Source organism: Salvia miltiorrhiza, chromosome 5 (genome assembly GCF_028751815.1).
Source record: "Salvia miltiorrhiza cultivar Shanhuang (shh) chromosome 5, IMPLAD_Smil_shh, whole genome shotgun sequence".
Taxonomy (NCBI): domain Eukaryota; kingdom Viridiplantae; phylum Streptophyta; class Magnoliopsida; order Lamiales; family Lamiaceae; genus Salvia; species Salvia miltiorrhiza.
In genome coordinates this window covers 18,608,822-18,623,168 of record NC_080391.1, presented here as the reverse complement: position 1 = coordinate 18,623,168, position 14,347 = coordinate 18,608,822, and the positions used below count along the sequence as shown (strand labels likewise).

At 34.8% G+C, this 14,347-nt stretch overlaps 1 protein-coding gene across 3 annotated transcripts; it reads left to right on the top strand.

Annotated features, from left to right (window-relative positions):
* The first annotated feature begins 1,261 nt into the window (after positions 1-1,261).
* Positions 1,262-5,215, top strand: LOC130986527 (probable inactive heme oxygenase 2, chloroplastic). Of its 3 annotated transcripts, none has more exons than XM_057909958.1 (5): positions 1,262-2,053; positions 2,339-2,562; positions 3,155-3,262; positions 3,376-3,495; positions 4,837-5,215. In XM_057909958.1, exons 1-4 carry the CDS (start codon positions 1,465-1,467, stop codon positions 3,466-3,468), a joined length of 1,014 nt encoding a protein of 337 aa, XP_057765941.1. In that variant the 5' UTR covers positions 1,262-1,464; the 3' UTR covers positions 3,469-3,495; positions 4,837-5,215. The 3 variants fall into 3 exon arrangements, 2 of the variants coding, with proteins under 2 accessions (XP_057765941.1, XP_057765942.1); XM_057909959.1 differs by having other exon boundaries at positions 1,268-2,053; positions 4,834-5,215; XR_009089297.1 differs by lacking the exon at positions 4,837-5,215 and having other exon boundaries at positions 1,268-2,053; positions 2,339-2,572; positions 3,376-3,393.
* Positions 5,216-14,347: the final 9,132 nt, after the last annotated feature.

The following is a 14,347-nucleotide window of genomic DNA, read 5'->3' as shown; positions in this document are numbered from 1 at the left end:
CACAACAAACAGTATACTAACTCTACATTTCGCCTCTTTCAAAGTTCGCTTCAACGATTTATTCTCAACTCGATACTTTATTATCTTGGCCTCAAGTTATTCCTTAAGATCTTCAAACTTCTCGGCAGCCTCATTTTTAGCATTTTCAACACGTATTTCGTTTTTTCGAATGCAATGGAGTAAAATTGTCTTCCATCTTCTCTCAATAGGATCTTCGGCTTACATAAAAAATCTACAGCTACTCGACTGATGCAAGCAGGGCATTCAAATGCAATTACCATTCAAATCAATTACAAAAACAAAGAAACACAATCAAAAAATAACTAACGTATTTGCAGCAGGGCATCTCCAAAACATCATACCCGGATTAGCTTGAAAAAACGACCTCAGTAGAATGCAATATTTCCTTTCATTTTGGTACATAAAATCCTCATTAAAAGAAGATGTGTCTGACATTCTTACTATTCTCGATTGTGGATTACATGGTTCATCTGGGAGTAGGGGTGAGCATTCGGTTATATGGTTCGGTTTTTGTTAAAACCAAACCAAACCATATTTTAGTTCGGTTTAAAAAAAAAAAACCGAACCGAACCGAATTAACCGAACAAACCGAACCGAATTAACCGAAATTTTTATAATTAAAACCGAACCGAACCGAAAAACCGAATTAATCTGAAGAAAACCGAAATTTTCGAAAAAAAAACCGAAAAAACCGAAATTTTCGGAAAAAAAACCGAAAATTCCAAAAAAAAATCTATAAAATTTAAAAAATATTAGAAGTTAGATATTATAAAATTATAATTAAAATATTATATATATACATATATTTATATATATATTATAAATATAATTCGGTTTTTCGGTTTTGTTCGGTTTTAAAAAATCCGAACCGAACCGAACCGAAAAACCGAAATTTTATGGAAACAAAAACCGAACCGAACCGAAAAACCGAAAAAACCGAACCATATTTTAAAATTTCGGTTTGGATCGGTTCGGCTATTCGGTTTCGGATTTTTTGCTCACCCCTATCTGGGAGAATGGATAATTTGGGTAAACATTATTTACAGATAATTATCTATTTTTATTTTTATTTTTATTTTTGGTCCAAAAAAGTTATGTAGGACTCCTATGATTTTCGTCAATTCACATCACGATTTCGATGCCATTTTTTTTTTCAGATAAAAAATAAAATAAAAATTGATACATTAAATATTTCTATACATTTATCCGAACAATATAACATATTCGATAAAATGTTACTACAAAAGTTTTATACATTCAATGGTGCTCACGTTTTCACGGCTACAATGTTTTTGCCGAGCTTCGTTCTTCCGAATTGGCTCTATACCCAAGGCGAACTCTCTGTGGAACCAAAATATTTGCTCGTGTAAAAAATTTTGAGTCGGCCGATTTCTTCCTGAACCGTAACATAAATACGTTTAAATCAAATCGATCGAAAATTTGATGAGTGCAAAAATGGCCTACTTTCCCAGTCTAAACCCTTCAGCATCATTGAATTTCATCAAAACCAGAAGCCCGCGGTTGTTCGTGAAATCCTATCTTGCACCCACGATGAACGCTGAAAAGATCTTAAGAAATGGCAGACTCCAACGTAACCCTTTTGTCTTGCAATGCACAAAATTCAGCGCGCTCGCCTCAGCGTCAGAAACAGAGAGCGACTATGAAACGGAGGAAGTTGAAGAATACTCGGACGAGGAAGAAGGGCCGCCGCCAAATGGGCAGACGCCGTCACCGGTGAAACGGCGGCGGCGCCGTTACAGGAAGCAGTACCCGGGTGAGGTAAATGGTATTACGGAGGAGATGAGGTTCGTGGCCATGAAACTCAGAAACAACGGGAAACCGAAGAGTCGAAGAGCTTCTTCTGTTGGTAGTAAGAGGGATGGAGAAGACCTAGAAATTGAGAGTGAGAAAGGGGGAAACAATGGTGAGGCGTGGCAGCCGAGCATTGAGGGCTTTATGAAATATTTGGTGGACACCAAGCTGGTTTTCACCACAGTTGAGCGCATTGTTGATGAGTCTACTGATGTTTCTTGTGAGAATTCTTCTATTTCTACTTTTTTGTTGAATCCTAAGTGTAAAGTTGCTTGATTTGTGTTTCTGGGTTGTTTTATTCTGGAAGAAAAATCTTGAGCCATTTGTATTATTGGTGAAATGTGGACTATTGAATATTTTGCTTGTCAATTTGCAAGATGAAATTGTGCAGAAATCTTATTGAAATAGATTTAATATGATGGCAATAGATGTTCTAATCTGCCTACTAGCTTTAGAGTATTGAAATCAGTAGAGTAATTGAATCAGTTTGCTTTGGTTGTGACAGATGTTTACTTTAGAAGGACTGGTTTGGAAAGGGCAGATCGTATTTCAAGGGATTTAGAATGGTTAAGGGAGCAAGGTAATGAGATACCAGAACCTAGCAATCCAGGAGCGACCTACGTGCAACATCTGGAGGAACTCGCGGAGAAGAGTCCGCCATTGTTCCTCTGCCACTTTTACAACATCTATTTCTCACACATAGCTGGGGGGCAAGTGATATCTAGAAAGGTATCATGAGGTCTGGTTCCACTTTGTAGTTGATTCTTTCGTGTACTAATGCTGAATCACAATGCTGTATATAAATTTTGATTCATGTTCAGCATTGGCATTTCTCTGCTTCTCCATTAGTGAGTTGTTCTTAATATTCTGAATTATGCTGGATCTTGAAATTGTCTGTTTTTCTTAATGCTTCAAGGAAAAAGGGAAAAAATGCTTAGTACAACACTGAAAATCCTGTTCTAAGTTTTAATAAACATGAGTTCCATTGTAGAGGTTCTTAGTCATTGTAGGTCAAACATAATAGATTACAAACTTTTAGAAATATTCGAATTTCAATGCCTTAAGAATTCATCATAATAGCTATGATGATCGCAACCCTAGCCAATTACTTTAGCTGTTTATGAAATCCTGGCCATCTATAGATACTAATATTATGTGGGGGACAAGCAAGCAATTTTAGTCTCTTAAGTCCTAATCCGGCTCTTCTTACAAAGGCTACAGTTTTTTTAGATGCTTGATGCCTTATCTTGAATTCTGTTAGAAAGTGTGCATATGTAATTGTTGTTGCTCGACCTTATTCTAGATTCAAAATCTATACCAGGTCTCGGACATGCTCTTTGGGGGGAGAGAACTGGAGATCTATAAATGGGATGGAGATGCAGAAGAGTTGTTGAGAGGTGTTCGTGAGAAGCTTAATGCACTTGGAGAGGCAAGTCTCCCTTATTAATTAATTTCTTTTTTTCTGGGAGCTGGGGTGCGGGTGGGTTGAATTGGATGGATGCGTTGCCAAATGATGCCATGTCTTTTTTAACTATATTTCAGCATTGGTCAAGGGACGAGAAAAACAGGTGCCTAAGAGAAACGACCAAAGCATTTCGGTTCCTGGGCCAGATAGTACGACTGATCATACTTTAAACCAATACCTATTGCATTCTCCAAATGGTGAGTAGTGGATTATTAAGTTAACTTAATCAGAGTCTGGTTTATTATTATTGTTATTATTATTATTATTATTATTATTATTATTATTATTCCCTCTATCCGCGCAAAAGAGTCCTGTTTGAAGATGGACACATGTTTGAATAAATTTGTTGTAAGTATAATAAATGTATAATTTGTAGGGGTAGTGTTAGTACAAAAAGTAGAATAAAAGTACATTATTAGTTAAAAAATGGAATAAAAGTACAATTTATAGTTAATTATAGGAGAAAATGTATGATGTGATGGTTCAAAAAGTGAAATGAGACTCTTTTTCGTGGACAAAAAAAAGGGGTAAGTAGGATTCTTTTTTGTGGACGGAGGGAGTATTATTATTATTATTATTATTATTATTATTATTATTATTATTATTATTATTATTATTATTATTATTATTTTGTTAAAGTCTTATTAATAAGCCTGATCTGTGCATGGGCTTATGCCTGTTTTGAGGAGCAGTTTTCTATTCTATCATTTGTTTTTCTCTTTAATATTACCTTCACTCTATCATGGCCAAAATTTAATTTCTTTTTAGCAACACGATGTTGGTTGCAGTAAGTGGTTTAGTTAGCTGGTGGAGTGGTCAGAATGGAATCATAAAGATTTGGATTGTGAAGGGCAGTGTGATGCATTGTTTTCGTTTGAATTCTAGAAGTGACTGCATTTTGTCATGTCCTTCTGTAGCATGAGTGCGCACACACACACATACACACAAAACTTGTTGGTGTTGTGTGCGTGTGTTGGCCTATCGGTAGGTGATTAATGCCCAAGGCCTGAGGTCCTGGGTTCGAGTCCACCGTAGTGTTGTCTTTAAAAAATTTCTTTATTTACTTGTGTCATTTATCAAAAAAAAAAGTTGGTGTAGATGGTCTTACATGTATATTTTTGCACGTCATTTTGGAGAATAGTTGAGATAATTACCTGTCAACTTTTTGCATTGATCCATTCTTGTAGGATGAAATTTGATGGCTAATGCATCTTAAACTATAGAATGGCGTTCACCATGAGGCTCTGCCCTGTGATCTCTATCAAATATCTCGATACCCATTCGAACATAATTATCACATTCTCCGATAACCCCAAAACACCACATTTGTCAATATATTCCAAAAGCTTCCAAGTAGAGCCTAAACTGTTTCTGGGATGTGTGTTATTCTTTCTTGCTAATAAATTGAGAATTCATGGAATTGGTAAACAAAATTTATTGAGGAGTGTGATCAATTGTTTTGTCTTTTTGCAATTATATTATCTGGTTTGTTTGATTACTGATTGTTCATGCCCTAACATCATATCATTCTTAAGCAGATGAAGGTGTGTTGGATCGGTGAAACTCGGCCCACACTATCCATAGCTGCAAATATATTCGTGTGGGAGAGTGGAGTCCAAAATGCTGCTATGCGCAAGGAGATACTTGATCACATAATGCCTCACCGCAGATTTCTACTATGTTATTTTCTACTTAGGTTTTATGATTAAAGCAAAGCGTTTCAACTACTCTGTTATTTCATATCTTTTGGTGATATAAGGTGACTTGAGATTGATCCTAACTCAGCTTTGTACTCAATCTTAGACAACTATAGATTTTCACTGACTCTTATGGATATTTTGCATCATTAACATTACACTATTTTAATTTGTACTTAATTATTTTTATGTTAATGATGATGACGTCAAATTGCAGAAAGCTGATGTGTTGGTTATAGTCATAAAAGGCTAGTGCTAATTACACGATAACTTGTAAATTAAATCTTCCGTAATAAATGTGCTATGTTGGTCATTGCCTCTAGATGTGTAATTTTTTTCTAAAAAGATTTTAATTGCTTGAATATAATAATTACTACAACTATACGGCAATCACTTAATAATAACATCCGATTTTTTTTTTTACCTTAATTGTATAAAAATTAAAAGAAAAAAAAAACGGCAATCACTTAATAATAACAGCAGTTAATCTTATAAAACAAGTGGTGCGGATTAGGTTTTAGTTTTCACAGTAATATTTGAACCCTAATATCTAATTAGGTATATATGTTCAAATAAGAACTCTTATTTAAGATAGGATTATTAGCATCTAAATACACCAATTTTGGGGTAGTTTGATTTTGCACGTGAATTTTGAAAAGAGTTAAAATATACATGAACTTTAATGTTGTAGGTATTTTGCCACAAATTCAATTTTCGCTCAAATTAAAGTTTACGTAGCATGTCGAAATGTCGACGTATACTCATCAGACTTTTTAAAAAATGTCATCTTATAGGACATCTTTAAAAGATATATTAATCGATATATTTTGCAAAAAAAAAAAGATATTGATTAAGACATCTCAAAACCTGAAAATTGTAGGGTTTTTATAGAGTTCAAATGTCTACAAATTGAATTTGTAGTAAAATTGCTACAACATTAAAGTTCATGTCTTTTTTTATTCTTTTCAAAGTTCATGTGCAAAATCAAACTACCCCCAAAATCGATGTATTTGAACGCTAATAACCATTTAAAAATAAGAACGAGTAACCAATGTTCTCAATTCTTTATATCACTTTCTAAGGTGGATGCATAACTTTAATGAATGAATGCAATACCCAAATTCGAATTTCATAATTAAAGAGCATAAATTTAATTTTTTATATCCATTAAAATTAACAGTAAATGCATTAATTTTATAGGAAAGTGTATATATTGTTCTGACAGAAAATGTAGTTTTCACGATAACCAACCCATGTCTAATTATTTTACAAAATAAAGTAGTAGATTTCTAGATTTGAAAATGTAAAGTAAACGAGAAAAATTGATCTTATAATTTTAAAATCCTCGACGGTGTTGATAAATAGAAGGAGACTGAATTTCAACTTTCCTCGAGAGCATTTCTAGTTGTAATGGACTATCATTGAAAGTTAAATTCAAATTATTAAAATTACACAACGGTAAGTCCCACCCCCACCCCCACCCCCACCCCCACCCCCAAATTTCTTCTATCAGATGGAACTTTTTAGTCGTACAAAAAAGTTGAAAGATGGCTTGAGAATCTTTGGGATACCATCTCCAAATTTGATGGACAAGATTCCGTGAAGGTATAGTGCTCTTATTATAATTTCAACGTGTTCATGAATCTATGCCGTGGAAGTTCAACAACTAAAGGTGGCCAATTGGTGTGCAAAACAGTGTACCACATAATCAACGACACAGGTAAAATTCGACTTCCCCAACACTCGGAACCAACTAGGAAAACAATATTTTTTCATCACTGCCAAAGCAAGAATATACTCAGAATTAAAATATAATTTAACGAAATTGCATTAACAACATGCCTTTCTTGTTTCTAATATAAGCAGTGATCATACATATGACTAGAAATTCGTTAATTTAATTTAGACGTAACTCTAAAGAAGCTAGTGGAAGACATGTAGTGGTTGGTTCTTTGTTGAGGGCTGATGCGTGTACATTTCAAAAACCATTACCAAAATTCTAGCGTAACGTGCAGTTTAGAAAATGCATGCACTCGATCAGAAAAAATAAAAAATAAAAATGAATTAAGAAAATATCTATTGCTATTGTTATACTAAAGAATAGCCATTAAATTGAAAAAGATAAAAGAATAGCTACTTTTAATAATTTTACCATTAAAATATAGTAATTCACAATCATGCACGGAGCTCCTTAATGGTGAATGGACCATATTCACAACCACGAAGCTTTTAAATCATCAATTGATCATATTTTGTGAATTCAGAGAATAATAAATATAGTAGTAATATTTTATTTATCAGTTTATTTTACTATTAGGACTTTTATTTGTTTATTCAGTTTATGAGCTTGTTCAGTTTAGTTAGTTTATATAAGAGATTTCATTGTGTATTAGACAGTTGAATTTTGATGAATAAAAAGTTATTGGTTTATTTTCCCTTCTCTTGTGCTCTTCCCGTATTCAATAAAGAATCAACAGAATTTCACTATTATGATATTATCTGAGCTATATATCAATTTCTAGTATTTTTTGAATCTTAATCAATAGACTAGACACTCCCATGCATTATGAATTAAGGGTAAAATTGTACTTTAAGTAAAAAATAGTAACTATTTTTTTACCTTTTTGTATATTTTTATAACTAATTTTATCTTTACAATAGCAAAATAATACTATTTTGATATATGCTGTTGCGCAGAAAATATAAGTAGACAATCCAACAATGTACCTAATAAAACACGATCGAAGTTATTATAAAATTGGAAGGTGTAGGTGTAGGTGTTGGATTTGACATGCACCTAGCAGAAGTTGACTAACTAGAGTTTCTTTCATATTCAACGAAGAATATCAAACTTCGATTGTTGAGAGGTACATTCAAAGAATCAAGAATTCCACTAATTCATAGGATAATGTAGGATTCCGATCCTACCTACGCTTTTTTTGCATGGATTAATTATTTCCGAACACATATATTATGTTGTAACGCTTTGGCATAGACTCATATATATTCATATAGTGTCGAAACGAAATCTCTACGTACTGTTCTACTTCACTAAACTTTAATGTGTCAAAATGTTTGGGGAAAGCCACTCTTATTCGCTATATGTCAAGATTTGATTTTTCTGTATATACAATATAATCTTGTCAAATTCTTGGAACCAAATTACTCCTTCGCGATGTCAAATTCTTAATATTACGACATTTTCATGTATAGCATAAAAACTTTTCATCGTGAAAAATACGACATATAAAGTAATTGCTCTACGATAATATTATATGTTCAAGGGACGTTTAATTTACTTTGGAGGATTAATCTTGATAGATAAAAATAGTAAGGCTAGTCCTTGTTTACTTTGATGAATTGTAATTAACTTTGGGATATTCCTTGATTATTTTTATCATTCAAACTAGTTTTGCTTGATTCTTATCACATTGAAAGATCTCACTCTTGAGGATGAAAGTACAAATCGTGCATTTTATCACTCATGCAAAGTCAACACCCCCTTAACTCATTATTATAGGACAGTTATTTTATAGAATAAGTTTGTGTTCTCACAATTTTCAGTGAGAACTTGTCGTCCCTTAAAAAATAGTAGTGCTGACTTTTACTGTGAGATTTTCTCACGCATCCTAAAGTCGATGGAGCGCACTTTTAGTGTTTGTGTCACAAGTCGATGGAGCGCATTATAGTATTTTGTAACTATAAATACTAGGAAAAAACAAAGCCCATATCACAATGCAAGCAAGCAACATACACATTACACAATATTCTTCCATAAAATTCAGCTTAGCTAGAATGACTAAAGCCAAACTCATTTGCACTTGTGCTTCTCTTCTTCTACTAATTCTATCTAATGAATTTATCTCTACGCAGGGAAGGCCACTAGTCCACATGAGCAAGTGCAACAAATGCTCAATTCATAAACCAGTAAAGGACCTCGAAGTATCGCAAAGTAAGACAGTCGATGATGAAGTAGCAGCAGAATTTCCTCCTACAACACCAGGCCACAGCCCTGGTATAGGCCATTCTAACGGGCCATCAAGCATGGGGCCAAGATCTTAGATCATATTCAAATATGACAACCCTTATAAGAATTCTTGCAATAAACTTATAAACTAAGTAACTGTCCTGAACCTACTTTGTGATATTTGCTGAGTGTGGAGTTTGGTGCAGTTACTTTATAAGTTCAGTGCAAGAGTTCTCACGATACGAGCTTTTTATTTGAACCACTTTGATGTTTATATACATATAGATCATGTAAGTAGGGGGTTTATGTTGCATGCATGCGTTACGTTATCCAGTAGTATATATGCTGCTAGCTAGTAGTAATTTCGATATTTAATTCATACGACATCAGCAGTGATTCTACTAATATATTCAGATATAGAATATGTTTACATGTGAACAGTGTATATTTGTGTTTCAAAAGTCGTGTACATTTATATATCCGCTGTCTGGTTTCATAAATTTTCAGTTTACATAATTATATACATATTATATTAGTTTTAAATTCAAGAAGCAAAGGTAAATTAAGGTCTATTTAATAGTGTCATGCAATCAATAACAAATTGAACCGTAATTGTCGGAATGAAAAATATAAATAACTAACGATACAAAGATTTACGTGAATCGATCCTGATGGATTTACATCTACGGACAGATCAACTAAACTCCACTATCAATCAACAAAGATGAACAATTACAACAGAAGATTACAATTAGCAACAATGAAGAACACAACTATTTCTAACACCATGAATAGAGAGAATGAATTTAGTTAAGATACAATGCAAGATACATCCGCATAATCCAACGGTAAAAATAAGAAAATAACAACGCGCTACTGATTGTGAGCTGAAACGTTCAGTTGAACAGAAGTGTCAGCAAAGTTGATCCATCAGCTAGACTGATCCGTAAGTTGGTCCGTCAGCTAAGTTAGAGGGTGTTTGGCTAAGCTTATTTTAAATAGCTTATAAGCTCTTGGAGCTTATAAGATGTTTCGAAAGCTTATAAGATGTCATTTTTAAGAGCTTATAAGTTGTCAAAGTGTTTGGATAATTGAGCTTATAAGCTAAAGATATAATTTTTTTTGCTAGAGAGAGAAAATATTTTTTTAGAGAGAGAAAATCGAAGAAAAATAAACTTAAATGATATCAGATGGAAATAATAAATTATAGTTGGAAAAATATTTGTAAAAAGATTGTTGCATATGAGATTATAAAAAAAATAAGTTGGGGTAGAGGAACTTATTTTTTGGGGAGCTTATAAGCTGTTGGAGCTTATTTTTGGAGCTTATAAGTTGTTGAGGAGCTTATTTTGCCAAACACTTTGAAGGAAACTTATAAGCTCTTAAACAGCTTATAAGCTGTTTTGAGGAGCTTATAAGCCTAGCCAAACACCCTCTTAATCTGTCATGAGCTAAAACACCTAAGTTATGCTGATCCGTTTCAACGCCAGCATGCCAGTAAGCTGAAGCTGACTTTGTAACTGACTTTCACAACTCATGCTAATACAATCCTACATCTCTTTAACTGTGTAGATATGCAATTAACTATCAACAGATAGTTTATACACAATTAATATTACTTAGATTATCTATATCTTAATTTTAGCGCATATCATTTTCTCTCAAACTAGTTTAATACATTAGTTCATGAGAAATCTTGTGCGACACCACTTTATTACGAGTCTATCAATATTTAAATTCAAATATTTTATATTTATAATAAAAAAATTATAAATATGTCATTAATTAAAATATAAATTAGAATCAAATCTCCTACAAATGTCATTACAAATATGCTATTGAAAACATACAAATATGTCATGGAGGGACAGACGGTCTCATACCATTAAGGATTAAGTATCAAATACGCTCCTAACATAGAGGCCCTTTATCATGTCTAGCACCCTATAGTCGAGGTCGGTTCAACTAAACCCTCAAATTCCTTAATTTCTTGCAATTAGCCCCTCCGACTTAACGGCCATTTAACACCGTTAATAACTATTTTAATTTTATTTATTTATTTTGTTGGTGGTGGAACCCACGCCTTCTTCTTCACCAAACTCGCCGGAAACACATCTTTCAACTCAAACAATGATTTCACATTTTAGATTGGCTTCTCACCCCAGGCTGATACCGAACGACGAGATCGAAAACTGGAAAAAGAACGACCACAGCTTATCCTCCGGCAGGAGTATCTCCTCTAACGGTTGCGACCATTAATCAGTAACATACACGCAAGACGTCCAATTCTGGTCCCTCCAGTGCCTCTCGAGTTTTCCCGACCATGTCTTGAAAGAGTCAATCTCTTGTGTCTGAGTCTGGGTGGGAGCGGGGCGGATTTTTCGTTGAAAAAATAGGATGAAATTTCTAAAGGCGGATGCTGCGCTTAAGCTTCTCGGCCTTCAGGTGAGGAAGATAGGGTCGAAAATGTCGTCGTCCTCCCAAAAGCAGATCCACAAATCCAAACCCCAGCAGAAATTGCTAATGATTTTTCACACAAATTGGTGCAGATTTAATGATACAAATTGGTGAGAAAGATAGTGTGAAATTATTGTTTGAGTTGAGAGATGTGTTTCCGGCAAGCTTGGTGAAGAAGAAGGCGTGGGTCCCACCACCAACGAAATAAATAAAAAAATTAAAATAGTTAACGGTGTTAAATGGCCGTCAAGTCAGAGGGGCTAATTGCACGAAATTAAGGAATCGAGGGTTTAGTTGAACCGACCTCGACTATAGGGTGCTAGACAAATTAAGGGCCTCTATGTTAGGGGTGTATTTGATAATTAACCCTACAATTAATTTTATGATTAGTTTACATAAGAATGTCGATAAATAATTCCAATTACGACATATCAAAGAAAAAAGTAATTGATTCCTTTTACCATGGAATGAGAAATTTCTTTAGGGTGCGTTCTTTTAAGTTGTAAATTTATCATGGAAAAATGAGAGATAAATAAAATTTTACCCTTTTTAAATCATTCATTTCTTTTCCCTCATTTCCTACTTGACCTTTACTCATTCCTCATTTTCACTACAAATGAGGGATAATATTATCCTTCCAAAAATGGTGTGATAATATTATCCCTCCTTTGTATTGAAAATGAGGAATGAGTAAAGATCAAGTAGGAAATAAGGGAAAAGAAATGAAGGATTTAAATGATGAAATTTTGGTTATCCCTCATTTTTTCATGATAAATTTACAACAAAAAATAACGCACCCTTATATGACAAAATCTTCCATGTGGTCATTCGCATCATCCGGACTCCCAAATACAGTTTAATACAGAATGTTTTAAAGCGTCTTATTAAACTGTTCAATTCGTGACCATTTCGGTATATTCAATCCAGCCATATTAAGTAAATAATATTTTTATTAACAATAATAATACTTATATAAAAGTATTCCCCTTAACCATTAAAAGTATGACATTTTTGGTGGACATAAATTATAATAAAATGGATGGTGATTTTTATATAGTGAAGAAATGCTCTCATCACCATTATATGAAATGAGTGGTTAAGATTGAACTAAGGGTGGATAAATGGTATTTGTAAGGATAAAATACAAGAAAAAGATGTAGGGTCATGTTCTAAAAAGTAAACCAACATACTTTTGGTGGACACTAAAAATAACAAAAGTGACATACTTTTCGTGGATGAATGAACTAATATTTTAGTTTTACAAAAAGTATGCTAAGTATTATTTGCATTTAAAAAGCATCAATTGTTGTTAAGAAAATTACTATCATTTTATATCAGGCTTTATGTGTATGGTTTTATTTATTATTGACAAAAATATTATTTATTGTTGATAGAAAGTGTCATTTGTTATTATTAAAAGTCTCATTTACGTAATATAATTGAATGAAGGGTTAAGGTGCAGATAGGCCCCTCAAGTGGAGGCCCTTAGAGCGTTTCAGTCCCCTTACTAACTGTGTGTGCAAATTGGCCCCCGAACTCAAAAAAACGGTGCAGATCGGCCCCTCTGACTTAACACCGTTATGGGCCGTTAGTCAAGGGGGCGATCTGCACCGTTTTTTTCGGAGTTCAGGGGCTAATCTGCACCTTTTAACTTTTTAATTAATTCATCTCTCTCGCTCAAAATTTGATCGTCGTTGTCGCTGATTCAAGCTCCGGCGAGGCCGGCGTAGGGCGCCGCCCCTTTCTTTCTCTCTTGGGCCCTAAACCTCGGAGCTCGCTCGACTGCACACGCTTAGCGTCAAGGACGAGCCCTAATTCTCTCATTCCGTCGGAAATCGCCGCCGCAATATCCAGTGACCCCGCCGCCTGGCTTTTCTCGATGAGGAGTCGCCTAGTCGCCTCTTTCTCTCAAATCCGGCGAAATCCGATGATAAAGGCCGACAATGCCCGTCGCCATCTACACTATCGGCGTGCTGTTGAAGAAGGACGCCTTCAAATCAGAGACCATGGCCAACATGATCTCGATCTCGATTGGGGTCACGATCACCGCCTACGGCGAGGCGAAGTTCGATTCGTTGGGGATGATTCTGCAATTGGGGGCGGTGACGTTCGAGGGAGAATTCGAGTTTCCATTTCGATTATGTGATTTTCGGGAGCAATGACGCCGATTTGGAATTCCCGATTTGGGGCTTGGGAACTTGATTTCGTAATTTTCCTCATCTGACGGCGATTGACGCCGGAAAAGTTGGTCGGAGAAGATGAGATGTGATTTTTTTTAATGAACGGTGTGCAGATTAGCCCCCGAACTCCGAAAAGGGAAAATGTGCAGATTAGCCCCTGAACTCCAAAAAAACGGTGCAGATTGCCCCCTCTGACTAACGGCCCATAACGGTGTTAAGTCAGAGGGGGCGATCTGCACCATTTTTTTGAGTTCGAGGGCCAATCTGCACACACAGTTAGTAAGAGGACTGAAATGCTCTAAGGGCCTTCACTTGAGGGGCCTATCTGCACCTTAACCCTTGAATGAAACAAAGTGGAGCAGAGCGGGAGGGTAACGGGGCATGTCGGGTCGGTTTAGACATGAACATATATAGGACTAGTCAGTCCATGGCCATGTTATTGCTCATTCCTATGAACATGATAGAATTATTCTTATTTATTTTTGCAAATTTAATAGGGGTAATAGTCTAAAATATTAATACATAGATTTTTTCTATTTTTAATTTATATCACCACCTTTTAATTTGGCCATGAAATACATCATTTTATAATGTTTGTAATTATCCCACGTATTGCAAGTTTGCACAAATTAAATCTAATGTAGCCTCCGAAATTCCCAATGTGACAGCCAAAATCGCCAAATCACACGCTCTCTCTCTCTCTCTCTCACACACACACACACACACACACGCACGCACGCATGTCCCC

Excerpts from the sequence above, each read along its gene's own strand:
- LOC130986527 (XM_057909958.1), top strand. The coding sequence starts at position 1,465 with ATGAGTGCAAAAATGGCCTACTTTCCCAGTCTAAACCCTTCAGCATCA. Across the intron at positions 2,054-2,338 it reads TGAGTCTACTGATGTTTCTT|ATGTTTACTTTAGAAGGACT; the intron begins GTGAGAATTCTT and ends TGGTTGTGACAG. Across the intron at positions 3,263-3,375 it reads AGCTTAATGCACTTGGAGAG|CATTGGTCAAGGGACGAGAA; the intron begins GCAAGTCTCCCT and ends ACTATATTTCAG.